Here is a 23,552-nt window from a genome sequence, read left to right as displayed (position 1 = left end):
TGATGTCAGTCTGACGTCAGTCTGATGTCAGTCTGATGTCAGTCTGATGTCAGTCAGTCTGATGTCAGTCTGATGTCAGTCTGATGTCAGTCTGATGTCAGTCTGTCAGTCTGATGTCAGTCTGATGTTAGTCTGTTGTCAGTCAGTCTGATGTCAGTCTGATGTCAGTCAGTCTGATGTCAGTCTGATGTCAGTCAGTCTGATGTCAGTCTGTCAGTCTGATGTCAGTCTGATGTCAGTCTATTGTCAGTCAGTCTGATGTCAGTCTGATGTCAGTCTGTTGTCAGTCAGTCTGATGTCAGTCTGATGTCAGTCAGTCTGATGTCAGTCTGTCAGTCTGATGTCAGTCTGATGTCAGTCTATTGTCAGTCAGTCTGATGTCAGTCTGATGTCAGTCAGTCTGATGTCAGTCAGTCAGTCTGATGTCAGTCTGTTGTCAGTCAGTCTGATGTCAGTCTGATGTCAGTCAGTCTGATGTCAGTCTGTCAGTCTGATGTCAGTCTGATGTCAGTCTATTGTCAGTCAGTCTGATGTCAGTCTGATGTCAGTCAGTCTGATGTCAGTCTGTCAGTCTGATGTCAGTCTGATGTCAGTCTATTGTCAGTCAGTCTGATGTCAGTCTGATGTCAGTCTGATGTCAGTCTATTGTCAGTCAGTCTGATGTTAGTCTGTTGTCAGACAGTCTGATGTCAGTCTATTGTCAGTCAGTCTGATGTCAGTCTATTGTCAGTCAGTCTGATGTCAGTCTGTCAGTCTGATGTCAGTCTGATGTTAGTCTATTGTCAGTCAGTCTGATGTCAGTCTGGTGTCAGTCTATTGTCAGTCAGTCTGATGTTAGTCTGTTGTCAGACAGTCTGATGTCAGTCTATTGTCAGTCAGTCTGATGTCAGTCTATTGTCAGTCAGTCTGATGTCAGTTTATTGTCAGTCAGTCTGATGTCAGTCTGTCAGTCTGATGTCAGTCTGATGTTAGTCTATTGTCAGTCAGTCTGATGTCAGTCTGGTGTCAGTCTATTGTCAGTCAGTCTGATGTCAGTCTGATGTCAGTCTATTGTCAGTCAGTCTGATGTCAGTCTGATGTCAGTCTATTGTCAGTCTGTCTGATGTCAGTCTCTCAGTCTGATATCAGATGTGATGTCGGCGTGTCTGAGTCTCACAGTGATCTCTCAAAAAGAAACACAATGCCAAAGATCAGGTGACGACTGTTTAATTAGCTAATCAGGTCCAGCTGGATCTAAGAAACCCACACTCGATCAGGTCTCGCTGGTTGTGATGGACCCAGACTGGATCAGGTCCACCTGGTTCTGGTGGACCCAGACTGGACCAGGCCCATTTAGTTCTGATAGACCCAGACTGGGGAAGATCCACCTGGTTCCTAGGGACCCAGACTGAATCAGGTCTTGCTGGATCTAAGGGACCCAGACTGTATCAGAACCAACTGGTTCTGATGGACCCAGACTGGATCAGGTTCAGCTGGTTCTGAGAGTCGTAGACTGGATCAGATCCAGCTGGTTCTAAAGGGCCCAGATTGGATCAGGTCCAGCTGGTTCTAAAGGACCCAGATTGGATCAGATCCACCTGGTTCTGATGGACCCAGACTGGATCAGGTCCAGCTGTAGCTCTGCAGGTCTGTATGTTGATGGGCAGAGCTTCCTGTCAGGTCAGGTGGTCAGTAGAACGGTGTGGTCCCACCCCAGTCGATGACGGCTCCATCCCACTTGGTCCTGAGGGTCATCTCCAGCGAGGGGAACCTCCTCTCAGGGTCCAGGTCTGAGGGTCTGCAGGACGCCTCCCAGTGGTGAGAGTGAGTATCTGCACACAGAGTCTGGATCAGACGTGAGACCAGAACAGGTGGACACCCTGTCTCAGTCAGACCCAGATCCTCACCTACAGTCAGTCTGGCCATGGTCCTCTGGGATGTCTGTCCGTTGTAGTAGAACAGGTGGAACAGGTGCTCCGTCCTCCAATCAGAGAGCAGCGAGCGGTCCAGACTGAAGACCACCGAGAAGCTGCTGTTGATACAGCAAAGCCACACCGGGTACCGGGGTGTCTTAAGCATGCTGCCCACCTGAGGACAGAGGACACTGTGTCACAGAGACATACTGAGGACAGAGGACACAGGGTCACAGGGACATACTGAGGACAGGGTCGTCTCGTCGCCTTGTCTGATTGTGATTTGTTAAAGACTTGTCTCGTCTTGTATTTTCTCTTTGTCTCAACTCGTGTGAATGTGATTGGTTGAAGATTCGTCTCGTCTTATCTGAGTCTGATTGGTTAAAGAGTTGTCTCTTCTCGTTGCGTCTATTCTCTTCTCGTCTCCTCTGAATGTGATTGGTTAAAGATTCGTCTCTTCTTGTCTCGTCTCGTCTGAATGTGATTCAGATGAGTCCACCTCAACAGGAGCAAGACAACTCTGTCCTTGTAGTATCTGCAGTACTAATACCAGCAGTTACCATCAGTACCACAGAACCAGGAAAACCCAGTAGAGTGACGATACCTGCAGTAGTCTGCCCGTCTCCATCTGCTCTCGGCTCCAGTGTAAATATCCCACATCACTGCGGGACAGGACGCCCTGCAGAGGATGCTCCAGAGGACGTCCGTCCTCCCCGAAGTATAGAGTCCCATTAAAGACGTGGGGACTGGCCTTACCTGTCAGCAACAGGTTCAGCAGAGCCTGCAGACACAGACCAGGGAAAACGACCTGTGAGAACCTCAGATACTGCAGGAGAGAACTAAGACAGGACCAAGAGACGACCAAGACAGAACCAAGAGAGAACAAAGTGAGAACCAGGACCAACGCAATCGGCAGAATAAATGTTGGCATGGTATGTTTCTATGAGTCATGTTACGATGTTCTTTATGTTTAATGTTCATTATGTTTAATGTTCTTTATGTTCTCAGCAGTGTTGCTGTTGACGTGTGCTTAAATTTAGACACCAGAACTTCCTGGTTCGGTCATGAAGAGATCCTGTTTGGTTTAAAGTTTCTGGTTCTCAATATAAAACAAACACTGTCCTCACAGTCAAACAGTGACGGGTCCATGTGTTTTTGTTGGGGTTGAATAGTCATCTGCAGGTGTGACATCATTTCCTCCACCTGCTGATGATGTCAGAGCAGATACTACATCACCATAGAAAAGATGATGTAATATGTTTGAAACATAAATGTCTTCATGGTTTGTAGAAACGTACGGTGCCAACATTGTCCTCTGAGGACAGAGACAGTAGGAGCAGGTGTATGTCCTCACCTGATGGCAGACAAAGTTTCCCAGACTAAGATGCAGCAGGTGTGAGGGGGCGGAGTCCAGGTCCTTCTTCAGTCTGTGAGGAAGAAGAGAAAGGATGAAGACTCAGAAACCTCTGCAGGTGTAGTTTCATACTGAGTCTGTCCTGACAGTGTTTTCAGGCTGTGTTAGCACAGCAGCATGCAGGGGGCGCTAACAATAGGATAGTAGGACATGTTCCTGGACCAATGCTGCAATCAGCCAATCACAGCCCTCTGACATCATCAGTGTGCTGCTGCTGTGCTTCTCTGCTGTGGGGGCGCTGTTGTTACCTGTCGACTGTGCGGGAGCAGATGAGGCTGTACAGGAAGAGGATGACTCCATGACTTCCTTCCTCTTTAAACTGAAACACAGAATCATCATCATCACTGTGATCAGGTGGTTATTGGTTATTGGTTATTGATGAATTAGCTGGTTGTCGTTGATTCAGACTGAGGTAAGATGGATAAAGCTGAGGGGGCGGAGCCTCTGAGGGGTCAGACCTTCCACAGGTGAGGACACAGACATTAAAGACAAACATCAGGTGTTAAAATAATCAGACAGATGGTCATTCTATACTAGGCCACACCCCTCTGTGGAAACACTCACTTCCTATTGGTTGACTGCGGACACATTGCGGGGACATGTTTTACAAACAGCCGTTCTACTTGTTTGTAACAGGTGGCGCCCCCTGCTGACTGATTTGGTTCATTCTGGCAGTTTTGTGATGATCAGACCAACACTTCCTGATTCATGCCACGCCAGTGCTTCCTGTGAGTCTCTGAGACAGTGACATGTTAATGACTGATGATGAGGTGTCATCTATAAGAACAGGAGCTGATCAGATCCCGTCTGAAAACACACCTTTACCAGCTGCCATTTTGGATCTGATTTGATGGAGACACACGTGGTGACTGCACTGATGATGACGTCATACCTAACATTTATCATGACGATTTTTGTCTTGTTATTTTATTAACTTTTATTGTTTATTACTCAACTGTTTGACTTCATGATCTATAGATACATTACTGTCTCTGAAAGGTGCTGATTAATAAAATGCATTATTATTATTATCGTTATCAGCTGTGTTGCTGCACACAGGTGAAGGGGGCGTGGCCTGTGGGACCAAAGGAGCAGGGGGTTGTTTTGGGATGGTGAAGGAGAAAGAGGAGGAAAAAGAGGGAGAGAAGAGGAAGACTGGTGGAGGAAGCAGTGTCACCAGATGAGGTGGAGGTGAGGTGAGGTGTAGCAACTCACACACTGCAGATGATCCAGGATGAACATTTTCATGTCGTCCTTCTTGTTGAACGTGAACAGCTGCAGCTGGAACAATCACACGTCAAGTTTGAGGACGCCGGTCCACTACTGATGATGTAATGATGACATCACTGTGAGGATGGTCAGGTACCTTCTCTGTGAAGTTGTCCTGTTTGTAGTCCAGGTGAGGTGTGATGCAGTAGTCTTCGGTCACCAACGTAACGGTGGCACTGACCTCCTGGCCGGCCAACCAGAGGCTGTCGGACAACGCCGCCGCCAGCGCCCTGTCCTGGTCCTTCTGTCCTACACACAGACTAGAGACAGACAGTGGGCACAATAACAGACACCTCACAGAGGAGTGACATCACACACAGTCAGGTTATCTGGAACCAGTTAACACGACGTTGTAACCTGGACATTTAAACGTGGACGTTTCAGAGAAGCATCGACCTGCAGAGCCGCAGTGTCGCAGCCACGCCTCCGTCAGGTCCAGGGACAGTTTCATGTCGTACAGGCGAAGATTATGGTAAAAATAATGTTAGCTTTGTGTTTGTATTCATCGGTTTAATGTACTACAGACCATAGCTACAAAGCTAGCATAGCTCATTAGTACTGGCGAGCTACAGTAGCTAACACTTTTTATCAAGTCTGTGATCATGGATCAATACAGACCATAATAACGTGAGGACCTCCGCAAGGAAACGTGTTCTGTGTTTAGATGATCAAACAGACGATGGATCATAGATGTTTTTTTCTGGGTGCCAGTGTTAGCTAGCTAGCTAATACGTTAGCTAGAGTAGCTAGTGTGTCAGCTAAGTTAGCTGAAAAGGTTTTTATTTCCACTTCAAAATGTTGATGAAAACGGTGCTGTCTGTTGATAGTGTGTCGGGTTCAATGCTAACGCTACAATGGACGATCCGGAGCAACACGTCCGTTTGTCCAGAGGACAGGGACATAAAACCCTCGGGGACAAATATGACAAGCGTCCTGCTGACCCAGGCTGTGAGCTGCTCCACCGTTAAAGGAACCAGACGGAGAACCGGACGTCAGTGGGCGGGGTCTGTCAGCTTTCCTCCAGTGTCCACACAGCCCTGGATGTGGAGACGTGGACTCTGTCTTTTTTTTCCACAGGGGTTTTGTGTCCCCGTCCTCTGGACAGACAGACTCGTCCCTCCGGAAATAGAGGACTTTTAAGCTAACGTAGCTAGCATGCGAGCTAACATCGTCAGCCAGTCAGTTTGATCATCTGAGCAAAGAACACGTCATCTCGTGTTGGTTCTTTCTAAACTGAGCCGCCTTTAAAGTTACTTAACTCTGTGATGATCAGGAAGTTGATGCACAGATGCTAGTGCTAACTAATGTTGACTCCTCCCACTGCTGTGTAGTGATTGGCCACATTAAAAACTGATTGACAGTTACCCCGCCCCCTTGAGTTGGTGCGTGTAGTGGCGAGCAGTGGCAGCGTCAGCAGCACCCCCACCTGCGGCGGCCAGGCTCCCCCTGACCCTCACAGTAGATGAGGTGCGAGCAGAGCTCAGGAGGCTATGCCCACGCAAAGCAGTGGGGCCGGATGGTGTGTGCCCCAGACTTCTTAAGGACTGTGCAGCGCAGCTAGCTGAGCCCCTCCAGCACTCAACAGGAGCCTCCAGCAAGGGAGGGTCCCGGGTCTGTGGAAGACTTCCTGTCTGGTGCTGGTCCCCAAAGCGGGGTGTCCAGCCCGGATGAATGACTACAGGCCGGCGGCTCTTACTTCACACATAGTGAAGACACTGGAGAGGCTGATCCTCCGACACCTGAGGCCTCAAGTGGAACGCGCCCAAGACTCCCTCCAGTTTGCCTACCGGGAGCGCATTGGAGTGGAGGACGCAGTTCTCTACATGCTGCACAGGGCTCATTCTCACTTGGATGGGTCTAGTGGCTATGTGAGACTGGTTTTCTTCGACTTCTCCAGTGCATTTAATGCCATCCGACCCCACATTCTGCGGGACAAACTTGAGGGGATGGGGGTAGACTCCTACCTCACCTCCTGGGTCTCAGACTACCTGAGGGGCCGACCACAGTTCGTCAGGCTGGAGAACTGTGTGTCTGAGACAGTCTTGAGCAGCCCTGGGGCTCCGCAGGGGACAGTACTGGCGCCATTCCTATTCACCCTGCACATGAGTGATGGGGAAGGTGAATACAGGGAGCTGGTGAGGACCTTCACTCACTGGAGTGGCATGAACCACCTCGTGCTGAACACCTCCAAGACCAAGGAGATGGTCATAGACCTCCATAGGTCAAAGCCCACTCCGCTCCTTCCGGTCAGCATTGAGGGAGTGCACATTGAGGTGGTTGAGTCATACAGGTACCTGGGCGTCCACCTTGACAACAGGCTGGACTGGTCGACCAACTCTGATGCCCTCTTCAAGAAAGGTCAGAGTCGGCTCCAATTCCTTTGCAGGCTGCGGTCCCTTAACGTGTGCGTGACATGCTGTACATGTTTTACAAGTCAGTGGTGGAGAGTGCTCTGCTGTATGCTGTAGTCTGCTGGGGAGGAAGCCTGACGGACAGGAACAGGAAACGGCTGGATAAGCTCATCTGGAAAGCTGGCTCAGTGCAGGGCAGGAGCCTGGACTCGGTGGAAACTATAACCGAGAGATGCCTGAGGAGCAAAGTGCAGTGCATACTTGACTGTGTTAACCATCCCCTGCACTGCATCTTGGCTGGAGCAAAAAAATCAGCAGCTGCCATCGTCTCCTGTCGCTGTGGTGCAGGACTGAGAGGTTCAGGACGTCGTTCATCCCGACAGCCATCAGACTCTTTAATGCCTCAGTTGGGGGAGGGAGCAAATAGCTCATTTCCTGCACACCCTCCTGCATGTTTATACTTTCTACTTTTTAAAAAAATGTATTTATTTGTTTTATTGTGTACACTGTTTACATGTAGATTGTTTTTATTCTTATTTTACTTTTATTTTGTACTTGTACCTGTACTTGTACTTTTTATGTGTATTAGCCACTGGACACAATTTCCCTACAGAAATTAATAAAGTATCTATCTATCTATCTATCTATCTATCTAAAAGGTGGAGCTAGAAACCCTGCAGTCTGATTGGTCAGTAGAGGACGCTCACTCTGGTTTTATGTAACCTCTGTTCATACATCAGTAAACTACAACTATAAAATGAAAGAGAAAAAAATCACTTCATTCACTGGGCCGACTGCCGGCAACTTTTAAGGTGGAACGTTAACTTGTAATGTTACTCAATGCATGAGTTGATGACGTGAATCCATCAGCACACTTTAAATTTCACTGTGACAACTTTGACCATCACTTTAGTTTTTATATGACACACACTTTTAGTAATGACTTTAAAAATATAGATTCATTTGGAGCGGATTATGTGAAGGTCATATATTCTAATCCTCACTTCCTGTGGGCTACAGCAACACTAAACCCCTGAGCTTGCCTGAGAAGGACTAAATGCACAAAGCTGCTATTTTGAAATATCCCATGGAGAGAGACTCTCACTGCAGCCTGTTCTATTTTGTTGTGAAAATGTGGGCGTGCAGCCTCGTTCTGTGGACGATAAACCAGGTGCAGACTTCCATCTGTGTCACCGCTGATGAGGAAATACAGCGAGTGCTGGACGGAGCAGTGAGTGACAACAACCCCGCCCACATTTAAGAGGACTGTCTGAACACACCGAGGGTCTAGGTACCATGTCTGAAGGCTTACTGCTGGCTCCAAAGGTGCTGGACTGAAAGGGTTTGGTGGAGACGGGGCTTTGGAGACGAATGTTTGGAATGAATTTCTGCAGACAGATGGTGCAGCTCATGTTTCAGAGGGACAAAGTTTAGTTTGAGCTTCATGTGCTGCTTCAGGAACTGAAACTGAAGGTGGGCTCACCTGAGATGTTGCTGCAGTAACAGTTTGGGACATATTGTATTACGGTCAGAGACGTCCTCCTTGTGTCCAGGTCTTTATTTAGTGTGTCTGACACAGGACCGAGCCGTTCTGACCCTGAATGATCGTCTGATGTTGGATCAGTGTCTCGTGTTGATTAAACTGGAGATGATGTCGTGTCATGTTACAGGTGTTTTACATCATCTTCTGGTTACCTGTCGGACGTATTGTCTTCACTCTGGACGTGTCCAACAGGATCACGTGATGAAGAATCAGTCTGACCTCGTCTGTGCAGCGTCTGTCTGTCTGAGCCGCTCTGCCGGATGAACAGCAGGTGTTTGATGATTCGAGCCTGGACGACCATCTGTATGGCCCGAGCCCCGCCCTGAAAAACATGCACCTGTGCAGATGAGACTGAGAACACACAGGTAATATGTTGAGGTATCATCTGTACCTGTATCAGCAGGTGTGTCTCACCCTGTCTGTCTCCAGAGCGTAGGACAGCTCAGAGTTTGGCTCTCTGAACTGGAAGACAGATTTCCTCCACTCGTAGTTGAAGACGTGAAACGTTCCCCCAAACAGGATCCTTCTCAGACTCTGATCACCCAAACAGACACAGATATATAGATCAATACTGATCAATCAGTCCTGATAGACCCCGATCAATCAGTCCTGATAGGTGGGCCTCAGGTGGATCACAGTGTTCGTCCCAGCAGAACATTTGTAAACTTGTACCTGAAACTGATACTGTCCCCGCCCACTGTGTTCTGATGATGATGTCATCAGAGCGGACGGACAGACGGACACACAGACACACAGACCTCTGTCAGCTGCGGGGTGACCGGCGACCCTCCGAGGCCCGGGGAGATGACCAGTCTCCTGGGGATGGAGCAGAGTTGTGGGAGGGGCCTGCAGGGAGGAGGAGCCTCCTCCTGGTCCTCCTCCTTCCCCACATCCAGCAGCCTCTGATGAGAGGAAGAGACACCTGAGCACACCTGTCTAACACCCAGCGCCCCCTACAGGCCGCACTGTTCATGGCAGACACAAGTAGAAACAAATCTGTGGACATGGTTCAAGAACAGGTCGATTCAGGTCAGCATCAGTCCTGATCAATAATCAATCAGCCATCAAAGTGACAGTGTTGTTATGATGACTGGTGTCACTGTTTACTGTCATCAGTCACAGTACAGTGCACAGGAAACACTTACGTCAGGATCCTTGTCAACTTCCTGTTGAAGTAGTTGGATGTAGTTCAGCCTGCAGTCTGTCATCACCTACATCTACTTCCTTCTCCTCCCTGCCACCAACAGTCTTACTGCTCCTCCTCCTGAGACCACCGACAGTCCTACTGCTTCTCCTCCTGAGACCACCGACAGTCCTACTGCTCCTCCTGAGACCACTGACAGTCCTACTGCTCCTCCTGACGCCACTGACAGTCCTACTGCTCCTCCTGAGACCACCGACAGTCCTACTGCTCCTCCTGATGCCACCGACAGTCCTACTGCTCCTCCTGAGACTACCGACAGTCCTACTGCTCCTCCTGATGCCACTGACAGTCCTACTGCTCCTCCTGACGCCACTGACAGTCCTACTGCTCCTCCTGAGACCACTGACAGTCCTACTGCTCCTCCTGAGACCACCGACAGTCCTACTGCTCCTCCTGAGACCACTGACAGTCCTACTGCTCCTCCTCCTGATGCCACTGACAGTCCTACTGCTCCTCCTGACGCCACTGACAGTCCTACTGCTCCTCCTGAGACCACCGACAGTCCTACTGCTCCTCCTGAGACCACTGACAGTCCTACTGCTCCTCCTGAGACCACTGACAGTCCTACTGCTCCTCCTGACGCCACCGACAGTCCTACTGCTCCTCCTGACGCCACCGACAGTCCTACTGCTCCTCCTGAGACCACCGACAGTCCTACTGCTCCTCCTGAGACCACCAGCCTGATGTAGGACCGACTCTAACACCAGTAACAGTTAGCTCTATTATACTGGAGTCACAGCAGTACTGACTGGCCCTGGTCCTGTATCCACAGTGTCCCTCCATGAGACTGAGACAGCAGGTACATACACACCAGTATCACCAGTGAAACTGAATACTCCGTGTGTGTGTGTGTGTGTGTGTGTGTGTGTGTGTGTGTGTTACAGGATCAGCCTCTGTTCAACAAACACACACAACAGTTGTCTGAAAACTGACCTCAGTGCAGCTCACCAGTCTGACCAGCAGAGGGCAGTATGACTGTACCAGTTTGTCCAGCAGGGGGCAGTATAATACATATTTAAAAATACATGTATAAATGTAAAGATGGTTACATTTACATAGACAGTTTATGTTTAGACATTTAAGTATGTGTATTAATGTATAGATATATAGGTGAGTAGAATCAATCAATCAATCAATCAATTTTATTTATAAAGCCCAATATCACAAATCACAATTTGCCTTTGCCTTTACAGCATACGACATCCCTCTGTCATTAGGACCCTCACAGCTGATCAGGAAAAACTCCCCAAAAAACCCTTTAACAGGGAAAACTGATGAAAAACTATGATGATGGATCATGATATATGTATATTTATTTATATTTATGTATGAATAGAGAAAATGATTTATTGATGTATTTCTAAAAAGATGTCTGAATAGAAACAGATGTTTTTATAATTTATCTATAGATATTAAGCTATATGTATTCATAAATGTATTGATAAATAAGGAGATATTTAAATATGTATAATTTGTCAAGATATGTGACTGATGTCTCCTCTTAAAAAGAAGTTAAAAAAGCAAAGAAAGTTCGCTCCTTGGTATAACTCTCAAACCCGTAAGTTAAAACAAATATCGCGAAAATTTGAAAGGAATTGGCGATTAACCAAACTGGAAGAATCTCGTTTAATCTGGACAGACAGTCTCAAAACTTATAAGAGGGGCCTCCGCAATGCCAGAGCAAACTACTACTCAGCTCTAATAGAAGACAATAAGAACAACCCCAGGTTTCTTTTCAGCACTGTAGCCAGGCTGACTGAGAGTCAGAGCTCTATTGAGCCTTGTATTCCTTTAGCCCTTAGCAGTAATGATTTTATGAGCTTTTTTAATGACAAAATTCTAACTATTAGAGGCAAAATTCATGACCTCCTGCCCTCAGATAGTACCTATCTAACCTCAAACACAGCTGTAAAATCTAATATATATTTAGATTGCTTCTCCCCAATTTCTCTTCAAGAATTGACTGCAGTGATTTCTTCATCCAAATCATCAACGTGTCTCTTAGACCCCATCCCAACTAGGCTACTTAAGGAGGTCTTACCTATAGTTAACACTCATATATTAGATATGATCAATATATCCTTATTAACAGGCTATGTACCACAGTCTTTTAAGGTAGCTGTAATTAAACCTCTACTAAAAAAGCCCACCCTGGATCCAGAGGTGTTAGCCAACTATAGACCAATATCTAATCTTCCCTTTATGTCAAAGATCCTTGAGAAAGTAGTCGCAGACCAGCTGTGTGATTTTCTCCATGATAATAATTTATTTGAGGAATTTCAGTCAGGATTTAGAGTGCATCATAGCACTGAGACAGCACTAGTTAAAATTACAAATGACCTTCTGATTGCTTCAGACAAAGGACTCGTCTCTGTACTTGTTTTATTAGATCTTAGTGCGGCGTTTGACACAATTGACCATCAAATTCTGCTGCAGAGACTGGATCACTTAATTGGCTTAAAGGTTCAGCACTAAGCTGGTTTAAATCTTATTTATCTGATCGTTTTCAATTTGTTGGCGTTCATAATGAACCATCCTTACGTACTAAAGTTTGTTTTGGAGTTCCATGAGTTCTGTGCTCGGACCAATCCTGTTTACTCTATATATGCTTCCGTTAGGTAACATCATTAGAAATCACTCTATAAATTTCCATTGTTATGCGGATGATACTCAGTTGTATTTATCAATGAAGCCAGAAGAAAGCAATCAATTAACTAAACTCCATAATTGCCTTAAAGACATAAAAACTTGGATGAGCACCAATTTCCTGATGTTAAATTCAGACAAAACTGAAGTTATTGTTCTTGGCCCCAAACAACTCAGAGACTCTTTATCTGATGACATAGTTTCTCTAGATGGCATTGCTCTGGCCCCTGCCACTACCGTAAGAAACCTCGGAGTAACATTTGATCAAGATTTGTCTTTTAATTCTCATTTAAAGCAAACCTCACGGACTGCATTTTTTCATCTGCGTAATATTGCGAAAATTAGGCCTATCCTGACCCGAAAAGATGCAGAAAAATTGGTCCACGCTTTTGTTACCTCAAGGCTGGATTATTGTAACTCTCTATTATCAGGTAGCTCTAGTAAGTCCTTAAAAACTCTCCAGCTAATTCAGAATGCAGCAGCACGTGTACTAACAGGAACTAAGAAACGTGATCATATTTCTCCTGTTTTAGCTTCTCTGCACTGGCTCCCTGTAAAATCCAGAATTGAATTTAAAATCCTACTGTTAACTTATAAAGCTCTAAATGGTCAAGCTCCATCATATCTTAGCGAGCTCATAGTGCCATATTATCCCACCAGAACACTGCGCTCTGAGAACGCAGGGTTACTCGTGGTCCCTAAAGTCTCCAAAAGTAGATCAGGAGCCAGAGCCTTTAGCTATCAGGCTCCTCTCCTGTGGAATCATCTTCCTGTTACGGTCCGGGAGGCAGACACCGTCTCCACATTTAAGACTAGACTTAAGACTTTCCTCTTTGATAAAGCTTATAGTTAGGGCTGGCTCAGGCTTGTCCTGTACCAGCCCTTAGTTAGGCTGACTTAGGCCTAGTCTGACGGAGGACCCCTCTATAATACACTGGGCCCCTTCTCTCCTTCTCTCTCTCTCTCTCTCTCGTATCCTATTACTGCATCTAGCTAACCCGGCCATTCTGGATGTCACTAACTCGGCTTCTTCTCCGGAGCCTTTGTGCTCCACTGTCTCTCAGATTAACTCATATCACAGCGGTGCCTGGACAGCGTGGCGTGTGTGGTTGTGCTGCTGCCGTGGTCCGCCAGATGCCTCCTGCTGCTGCTGCCATCATTAGTCATTAGTCATACTTCTTCTGTTATTATACACATATGATTATTGTCACACATGTATACTGCCAGGTATTAATACATACTTTCAACATATTGTACCACAGTAACCAGAACTATAACTATAATATTATTACTTCCATTAATGTTGTTGTAAGATACTGTCATTACCTGCATATCTCTCTCTCGCTCTCTCTCTCTCTCTCTCTCTCTCTCTCTCTCTCTCTCTCTCTCTCTCACTGTGTCATATGGATTACTGTTAATTTATCATGTTGATCTGTTCTGTACGACATCTATTGCACGTCTGTCCGTCCTGGAAGAGGGATCCCTCCTCAGTTGCTCTTCCTGAGGTTTCTACCGTTTTTTTTCCCCCGTTAAAGGGGTTTTTTTGGGGAGTTTTTCCTTATCCGCTGTGAGGGTCTTAAGGACAGAGGGATGTCGTATGCTGTAAAGCCCTGTGAGGCAAATTGTGATTTGTGATATTGGGCTTTATAAATAAAATTGATTGATTGATTGATTGATAAATTATTGATGTAATTATAAACACATTTATATATATGTATGAACGTGAGGATAGATGTACAGATATTTTGATATTTAGATGAATATATGTAAGTATGTACAGATGTATGTGTATAGATATATTTATATGTCCAAAGTATAGATAGATGTATACATATTTAAATAATTCATATTTTACAGATGTATAGATATTTAGATATATAAGTGTATGGATAAAAAGATAAAGAGGTTTTCAAATATATTTTACAGATATACAGACATTTTGTATTGATAATTATATGTATAATATTTACAAACATATCAGTATTTAGATAAAAACATAAGTTATAATGAGATGTATAGATATCTGATATATTTGAGTTATAGATACATGTATAGTTTTAGATGTGTGTGTGAAAGTATGTACAGATGTGTTCATATTTCCATATGTTTCAAATATAGATAGCTGTATCCATATTTGCATATGTTTCAGAAATAGATAGCTGTATCCATATTTATATGTTTCAGAAATAGATAGCTGTATCCATATTTGCATATGTTTCAGAAATAGATAGCTGTATCCATATTTGCATATGTTTCAGAAATAGATAGCTGTATCCATATTTATATATGTTTCAAAAATAGATAGCTGTATCCATATTTATATGTTTCAGAAATAGATAGCTGTATCCATATTTGCATATGTTTCAGAAATAGATAGCTGTATCCATATTTGCATATATTTCAGAAATAGATAGCTGTATCCATATTTATATATGTTTCAAATATAGATAGCTGTATCCATATTTATATATGTTTCAAAAATAGATAGCTGTATCCATATTTATATGTTTCAGAAATAGATAGCTGTATCCATATTTGCATATGTTTCAGAAATAGATAGCTGTATCCATATTTATATATGTTTCAAAAATAGATAGCTGTATCCATATTTATATGTTTCAGAAATAGATAGCTGTATCCATATTTGCATATGTTTCAGAAATAGATAGCTGTATCCATATTTATATATGTTTCAAAAATAGATAGCTGTATCCATATTTATATGTTTCAGAAATAGATAGCTGTATCCATATTTGCATATGTTTCAGAAATAGATAGCTGTATCCATATTTATATATGTTTCAAAAATAGATAGCTGTATCCATATTTATATGTTTCAGAAATAGATAGCTGTATCCATATTTGCATATGTTTCAGAAATAGATAGCTGTATCCATATTTGCATATATTTCAGAAATAGATAGCTGTATCCATATTTATATATGTTTCAAATATAGATAGCTGTATACATATTTCCATATGTTTCAAATATAGATAGCTGTATACATATTTATATATGTTTCAAATATAGATAGCTGTATACATATTTATATATGTTTCAAATATAGATAGCTGTATCCATATTTATATATGTTTCAGAAATAGATAGCTGTATCCATATTTCCATATGTTTCAAATATAGATAGCTGTATACATATTTATATATGTTTCAAATATAGATAGCTGTATACATATTTATATATGTTTCAGAAATAGATAGCTGTATACATATTTATATATGTTTCAAAAATAGATAGCTGTATCCATATTTATATATGTTTCAAATATAGATAGCTGTATACATATTTCCATATGTTTCAAATATAGATAGCTGTATCCATATTTATATATGTTTCAAAAATAGATAGCTGTATCCATATTTGCATATGTTTCAGAAATAGATAGCTGTATCCATATTTATATGTTTCAAAAATAGATAGCTGTATCCATATTTATATGTTTCAAAAATAGATAGCTGTATCCATATTTGCATATGTTTCAGAAATAGATAGCTGTATCCATATTTATATGTTTCAAAAATAGATAGCTGTATCCATATTTGCATATGTTTCAGAAATAGATAGCTGTATACATATTTATATATGTTTCAAATATAGATAGCTGTATCCATATTTGCATATGTTTCAGAAATAGATAGCTGTATCCATATTTATATGTTTCAAAAATAGATAGCTGTATCCATATTTATATGTTTCAGAAATAGATAGCTGTATCCATATTTGCATATGTTTCAAATATAGATAGCTGTATCCATATTTATATATGTTTCAAATATAGATAGCTGTATCCATATTTGCATATGTTTCAGAAATAGATAGCTGTATCCATATTTATATGTTTCAAAAATAGATAGCTGTATCCATATTTATATGTTTCAGAAATAGATAGCTGTATCCATATTTATATGTTTCAAAAATAGATAGCTGTATCCATATTTATATGTTTCAGAAATAGATAGCTGTATCCATATTTGCATATGTTTCAAATATAGATAGCTGTATCCATATTTATATATGTTTCAAATATAGATAGCTGTATCCATATTTGCATATGTTTCAGAAATAGATAGCTGTATCCATATTTATATGTTTCAAAAATAGATAGCTGTATCCATATTTATATGTTTCAGAAATAGATAGCTGTATCCATATTTATATATGTTTCAAATATAGATAGCTGTATCCATATTTGCATATGTTTCAGAAATAGATAGCTGTATCCATATTTATATGTTTCAAAAATAGATAGCTGTATCCATATTTATATATGTTTCAAAAATAGATAGCTGTATCCATATTTGCATATGTTTCAGAAATAGATAGCTGTATCCATATTTATATATGTTTCAAAAATAGATAGCTGTATCCATATTTATATGTTTCAGAAATAGATAGCTGTATCCATATTTGCATATGTTTCAGAAATAGATAGCTGTATCCATATTTATATATGTTTCAAAAATAGATAGCTGTATCCATATTTATATGTTTCAGAAATAGATAGCTGTATCCATATTTGCATATGTTTCAAATATAGATAGCTGTATACATATTTATATATGTTTCAAATATAGATAGCTGTATCCATATTTGCATATGTTTCAGAAATAGATAGCTGTATCCATATTTATATATGTTTCAAAAATAGATAGCTGTATCCATATTTGCATATGTTTCAGAAATAGATAGCTGTATCCATATTTATGTGTTTCAAAAATAGATAGCTGTATCCATATTTATATATGTTTCAGAAATAGATAGCTGTATCCATATTTATATGTTTCAAAAATAGATAGCTGTATCCATATTTGCATATGTTTCAGAAATAGATAGCTGTATCCATATTTATATATGTTTCAAAAATAGATAGCTGTATACATATTTATATATGTTTCAAATATAGATAGCTGTATCCATATTTATATATGTTTCAAATATAGATAGCTGTATACATATTTCCATATGTTTCAAATATAGATAGCTGTATACATATTTGCATATGTTTCAAATATAGATAACTGTATACATATTTATATGTTTCAAATATAGATAGCTGTATACATATTTATATATGTTTCAAATATAGATAGCTGTATACATATTTCCATATGTTTCAAATATAGATAGCTGTATACATATTTGCATATGTTTCAAATATAGATAACTGTATACATATTTATATGTTTCAAATATAGATAGCTGTATACATATTTATATATGTTTCAAATATAGATAACTGTATACATATTTGCATATGTTTCAAATATAGATAGCTGTATACATATTTATATATGTTTCAAATATAGATAGCTGTATACATATTTCCATATGTTTCAAATATAGATAGCTGTATACATATTTGCATATGTTTCAAATATAGATAGCTGTATACATATTTATATATGTTTCAAATATAGATAGCTGTACACATATTTATATATGTTTCAAAAATAGATAGCTGTATACATATTTCCATATGTTTCAAATATAGATAGCTGTATACATGTTTATATATGTTTCAAATATAGATAGCTGTATACATATTTATATGTTTCAAATATAGATAGCTGTATACATGTTTATATATGTTTCAAATATAGATAGCTGTATACATATTTATATGTTTCAAATATAGATAGCTGTATACATGTTTATATATGTTTCAAAAATAGATAGCTGTATCCATATTTATATGTTTCAAAAATAGATAGCTGTATACATGTTTATATATGTTTCAAATATAGATAGCTGTATACATATTTCCATATGTTTCAAATATAGATAGCTGTATACATATTTATATATGTTTCAAAAATAGATAGCTGTATACATATTTATATGTTTCAAAAATAGATAGCTGTATACATATTTATATGTTTCAAAAATAGATAGCTGTATACATATTTATATATGTTTCAAATATAGATAGCTGTACACATATTTATATATGTTTCAAAAATAGATAGCTGTATCCATATTTATATGTTTCAAAAATAGATAGCTGTATACATGTTTATATATGTTTCAAATATAGATAGCTGTATACATATTTCCATATGTTTCAAATATAGATAGCTGTATACATATTTATATATGTTTCAAAAATAGATAGCTGTATACATATTTATATGTTTCAAAAATAGATAGCTGTATACATATTTATATATGTTTCAAATATAGATAGCTGTATCCATATTTGCATATGTTTCAAATATAGATAGCTGTATACATATTTATATATGTTTCAAAAATAGATAGCTGTATACATATTTATATGTTTCAAAAATAGATAGCTGTATACATATTTATATATGTTTCAAAAATAGATAGCTGTATACATATTTATATGTTTCAAAAATAGATAGCTGTATACATATTTATATATGTTTCAAATATAGATAGCTGTATCCATATTTATATATGTTTCAAATATAGATAGCTGTACACATATTTATATATGTTTCAAAAATAGATAGCTGTATACATATTTATATATGTTTCAAATATAGATAGCTGTATACATATTTCCATATGTTTCAAATATAGATAGCTGTATACATATTTATATATGTTTCAAATATAGATAGCTGTGTAAATATTTCCATATGTTTCAAATATAGAGATAGACAGATGTTTTTATATTTAAATGTATATTTATCAAAGTATAAATGAATTATATCCATGAAAACAGATACATGTAAATATATATAAATATATTAATGTATAAATCATACTCACATGTTCAGACTGCAGAGAAATCTGAATCCTGCAGAGGAAATAAAACCAGTCTCATTTTATTTTACGGAAAATCTCAGTGGAGAGGAATCGATCAGTCACACAGTCAGACAAACTGTCAGTCAGTCAGAGAAACAGCCAGTCAGTCAGTCAGTCAGTCAGTCAGTCAGACAGACAGACAGACAGACAGTCAGTTTGTCCACAGTGAAAAAAAACTTTCCTCTTGGTCTGAAGGTCAGAGACCTGATCCAGGATCTGCTGTAGCTCCGCCTCCATCTGCGCACACACACACACACACACACACACACACACACACAGTTGTCATATAGCAGGTTCAGGTCTGAAAAAACTTAAAGTCTAAAATTGTTTGTTTTTTATTTTGGCTATTAATTAGAAAATCAAAAAGCATTCACACAGTGATCTGTTGGTTATCAGACTGTTTTCATCTCTTTGATCTGATTAAACATCAAACTGTAAAAATTAATTTCAAATACTGAAGATAAACTGTGATTAACTCAGATATGAGATATAACTGTTCAGACTGTGGTGGACGACTTCTGTCTGCATATTATCAATAATATCAATAATAATAATAATAATTCAAATTATTCCTAATGTTCAACTTTATGATCAGAAGAAAATATGATTCTTGTCAACAATAACTACAACAGAGAAAATAAAGAGAACTGCTGCCGTCCAGAGTTTAAAATCATCATCACAGTTTATTTTTACACCCTAACTGGCTGTAAGATGTGAATAAGTTCTTACCTGCAGACGATCAGAGTGAAGCTTCACCTGAGAGACAGGAAGCTTTTATTCAACACACACGCACACACACACACACGCACACACGCACACGCCCTTTGTGTACATATGACCCCGATTTCAGTCTGTCAGGTTGAAACAACAAGCTCTTTACAGACTCTGAACACAAAGAGAAATCAGGATTCATACATTCATCTGGAACCTCGCGTTCAATCAACCACAGTATTTACTCATTTCATTCATTTCCATAACCACTCATCCTGTTAGAGGTCACAGGGGGGCTGGAGCCTATCCCAGCTGACACATTGGGCGAGAGGCAGGGTTCACCCTGGACAGGTCACCAGACTATCACAGGACTGACACATAGAGACAGACAACCATTCACACTCACATTCACACCTACGGACAATTTAGAGTCACCAGTTAACCTGCATGTCTTTGGACTGTGGGAGGAAGCTGGAGCACCTGGAGGAAACCCACGCTGACACGGGGAGAACATGTGGGAGCACCTGGAGGAAACCCACACTGACACAGGGAGAACATGTGGGAGCACCTGGAGGAAACCCACGCTGACACTGGGAGAACATGTCTGAGCACCTGGAGGAAACCCACGCTGACACTGGGAGAACATGTGGGAGCACCTGGAGGAAACCCACGCTGACACAGGGAGAACATGTCAGAGCACCTGGAGGAAACCCACGCTGACACAGGGAGAACATGTCAGAGCACCTGGAGGAAACCCACGCTGACACAGGGAGAACATGTCAGAGCACCTGGAGGAAACCCACGCTGACACAGGGAGAACATGTGGGAGCACCTGGAGGAAACCCACGCTGACACAGGGAGAACATGTGGGAGCACCTGGAGGAAACCCACACTGACACAGGGAGAACATGTCAGAGCACCTGGAGGAAACCCACACTGACACAGGGAGAACATGTTGGAGCACCTGGAGGAAACCCACGCTGACACAGGGAGAACATGTCGGAGCACCTGGAGGAAACCCACGCTGACACACTGATTTGGTGAAGGTTCAGTAAAAATGTCAGCTGCTGATTGTTTATATTAAAATAAGTATGATCAATATTGCTGATTGATTCTGCTCTGATCAGCAGGAGAGTGTCTGATGACGTTGTACTGCAAAAAAGCTCAGATTCTTAACCACCATGTTATTAATTTTTTACAGTGCAGAGACGTGAAGGTGTCCAGCTGAGTCTCCATTTGCCAGCATCCGGATGAAACCCTGGCCCTTAATTGTCCATGCTATTGAACAAGACACCAGCATTAAACACACACACACTGACCCCCCGCTGCACCCTCACAGGACCTTCCAGGTCCTTGTTGGATTCACTGTGTGGTGTCAACACGTCCACAGCTCCTGATGAGAGGGACAGTGTTGGTGTCACTGTGGGCAACATGAAGACAACCTGGATCAGAGTCTGATCTGGAGTCAGTCTGGTCGCTCAGGTGAAGTTTGAGTCTCCTCATGTTCAGGTTGTGGGTTTAGAGATGTGATTATTGTCCTGTTCATCTTCTACCTGTGAAATGTCACCTGTCCCACTGGCTGCAACACGAGCCTAAAGCATCATCTAGCCCCCACACACACTCTTCTTATCTCTGCCAAGACACTTTTTTTTTTTTTTTTTTTAAATCCATTCCCCTTTAATCAGACTTTTTTGTCCTGAGGGGAATTTATCTCAGGTACGTGTGTTGCCTGATGTTAAAAGATACTAAAGTTACTCGTACTCGTCATCCTCTGCTTGTCCGGGTCCGGGTCGCGGGGGCAGCAGCCTCAACAAAGAAGCCCAGACAATCCTCTCCCCAGCCACTTCCATCAGCTCTTCCGAGGGAACCCTGAGGCATTCGATGTAGTCCCTCCAGCGTGTCCTGGGGTGGCCCCGAGGTCTCCTCCCGGTTGGACATACCCAAAATACCTCAACTCATTTCGGCCGCTTGTACTCGCGATCTCATCCTTTCGGTCACTACCCAGAGCTCGTGACCATAGGTGAGGGTTGGAACGTAGACCGACCGGTAAATCGAGAGTTTCGCTTTCTGGCTAAGCTCCCTCTTCACCACAACGGTTAAGCGTCCGCATTACTGCTGACGTCGACCCAGTCCGCCTGTCAATCTCGCGCTCCATCCTACCCTCACTCGTGAACAAGACCCCAAGATACTTAAACTCCTCCACCTGAGGCAGGACCTCCCCCCTGACCTGGAGTGGGCAATCCACCCTTTTCCGGCTGAGGACCATGGCCTCGGACTTGGAGGTGCTGATTCTCATCCCAGCCGCTTCACACTCGGCTGCGAACCGCCCCAGTGAGAGCTGGAGGTCACTGTTCGATGGAGCTAGGAGGACCACGTCATCTGCAAAAAGCAGAGACGAGATCCTCCCATCACCGAACCTGACACCCTCCACCACTCGGCTGCGCATAGAAATTCTGTCCATGAAAGTTATGAACAGAACCGGTGACAAAGGGCAGCCCTGGCGGAGTCCAACCCTCACCGGGAACAGGTCCGACTTACTGCCAGCCACGCGAACCAGACTCATGCTCCTTTGGTACAGGGACTGGATGGCCCTTAGCAAGGGGCCACCCACCCCATACTCCCGGAGCACCCCCCACAGGATGCCCCTGGGGACACGGTCGTAAGCCTTCTCCAAATCCACAAAACACATGTGGACTGGTTGGGCAAACTCGCATGCAGGGTGCTGGAGGGGGCATGCGAGGGGCGAGGGTAAAGAGCTGGTCCACGGGTCCGCGTCTGGGACGAAAACTACATTGCTCCTCCTCAATCTGAGGTTCAACTATCGACCGGACCCTCTTCTCCAGCACCCTGGAGTAGACCTTACCGGGTAGGCTGAGGAGTGTGATCCCCCTGTAGTTGGAACACACCCTCTGGTCCCCTTTCTTAAAAATGGGGACCACCACTCCGGTCTGTCACTCCAGAGGCACTGCCCCCGATGTCCACGCAATGTTGCAGAGGCATGTCAGCCAGGACAGCCCTACAACATCCAGAGCCTTGAGATATCCAGGGTGAATCTCATCCACCCCTGGGACTCAGCCGCCGCGGAGTTGTTTCACTACCTTGGCGACTTCTGCCCCAGAAATTGGACGACCTGCCCCCGAGACCCCCGGCTCTGTTTCCTCACTGGAATACGTGTTGGTGGGATTGAGGAGCTCCTCAAAGTATTCCTTCCACCGCCCGACAATGTCCCCAGTTGACGTCAGCAGCTCCCCGCCCCCACTGTAAACAGTGTGAGCAAGTTGCCGCCTTCCCCCCCTGAGGCGCCGGACGGTTTGCCAGAACTTCTTTGGAGCTGATCGATAGTCTTCCTCTATGGCCTCACCGAACTCCTCCCACGCCCGAGTTTTTGCCTCCACGACTGCCGCTGCTGCACTCCGCTTGGCCTGCCGGTACCTATCAGCTGCTTCTGGAGACCCACAGACCAACCATGCCCTGTAGGCCTCCTTCTTCGGCCTTACGGCTCCCCTCACCTCTGGTGTCCACCAGCGGGTTCGGGGCCACAGCTTGCAACCGCCGCCTCGACAATGGCAGAGTGGAACAACATATATATATATGTGTGTGTGTATATATATATATATATATATATATATATGGGTTGTGTCAAATTGTATTTCCAAAGTTTAAAGTTATTAATTGAAGTGTTCTTAATCACATAACATATGAGACAATGCTATTCCAAAAGAATAATA

At 42.3% G+C, this 23,552-nt stretch overlaps 1 protein-coding gene across 4 annotated transcripts; it reads right to left on the bottom strand.

Annotated features, from left to right (window-relative positions):
• Nucleotides 1-1,190: 1,190 nt before the first annotated feature.
• mindy4b (MINDY family member 4B) lies at nt 1,191-19,262 on the bottom strand. Of its 4 annotated transcripts, none has more exons than XM_049576013.1 (11): nt 9,615-9,822; nt 9,228-9,371; nt 8,884-9,003; nt 8,622-8,791; nt 4,673-4,835; nt 4,522-4,587; nt 3,555-3,625; nt 3,247-3,319; nt 2,497-2,673; nt 1,887-2,067; nt 1,191-1,811 (listed from the first exon to the last, which is right to left on the bottom strand). In XM_049576013.1, the coding sequence occupies exons 1-11, from the start codon at nt 9,675-9,677 to the stop codon at nt 1,669-1,671; spliced, it is 1,371 nt and encodes a 456-aa protein (XP_049431970.1). In that variant the 5' UTR covers nt 9,678-9,822; the 3' UTR covers nt 1,191-1,668. The 4 variants fall into 4 exon arrangements, with proteins under 4 accessions (XP_049431970.1, XP_049431971.1, XP_049431969.1 ...); XM_049576014.1 differs by having other exon boundaries at nt 1,891-2,067; XM_049576012.1 differs by having other exon boundaries at nt 1,191-2,067.
• Nucleotides 19,263-23,552: the final 4,290 nt, after the last annotated feature.

Source organism: Epinephelus fuscoguttatus, linkage group LG5, assembly GCF_011397635.1.
Source record: "Epinephelus fuscoguttatus linkage group LG5, E.fuscoguttatus.final_Chr_v1".
Classification (NCBI taxonomy): Eukaryota; Metazoa; Chordata; class Actinopteri; order Perciformes; family Serranidae; genus Epinephelus; species Epinephelus fuscoguttatus.
The sequence above is the reverse complement of the archived record's forward strand: the minus strand, read 5'-3'. Positions and strand labels throughout refer to the sequence as shown.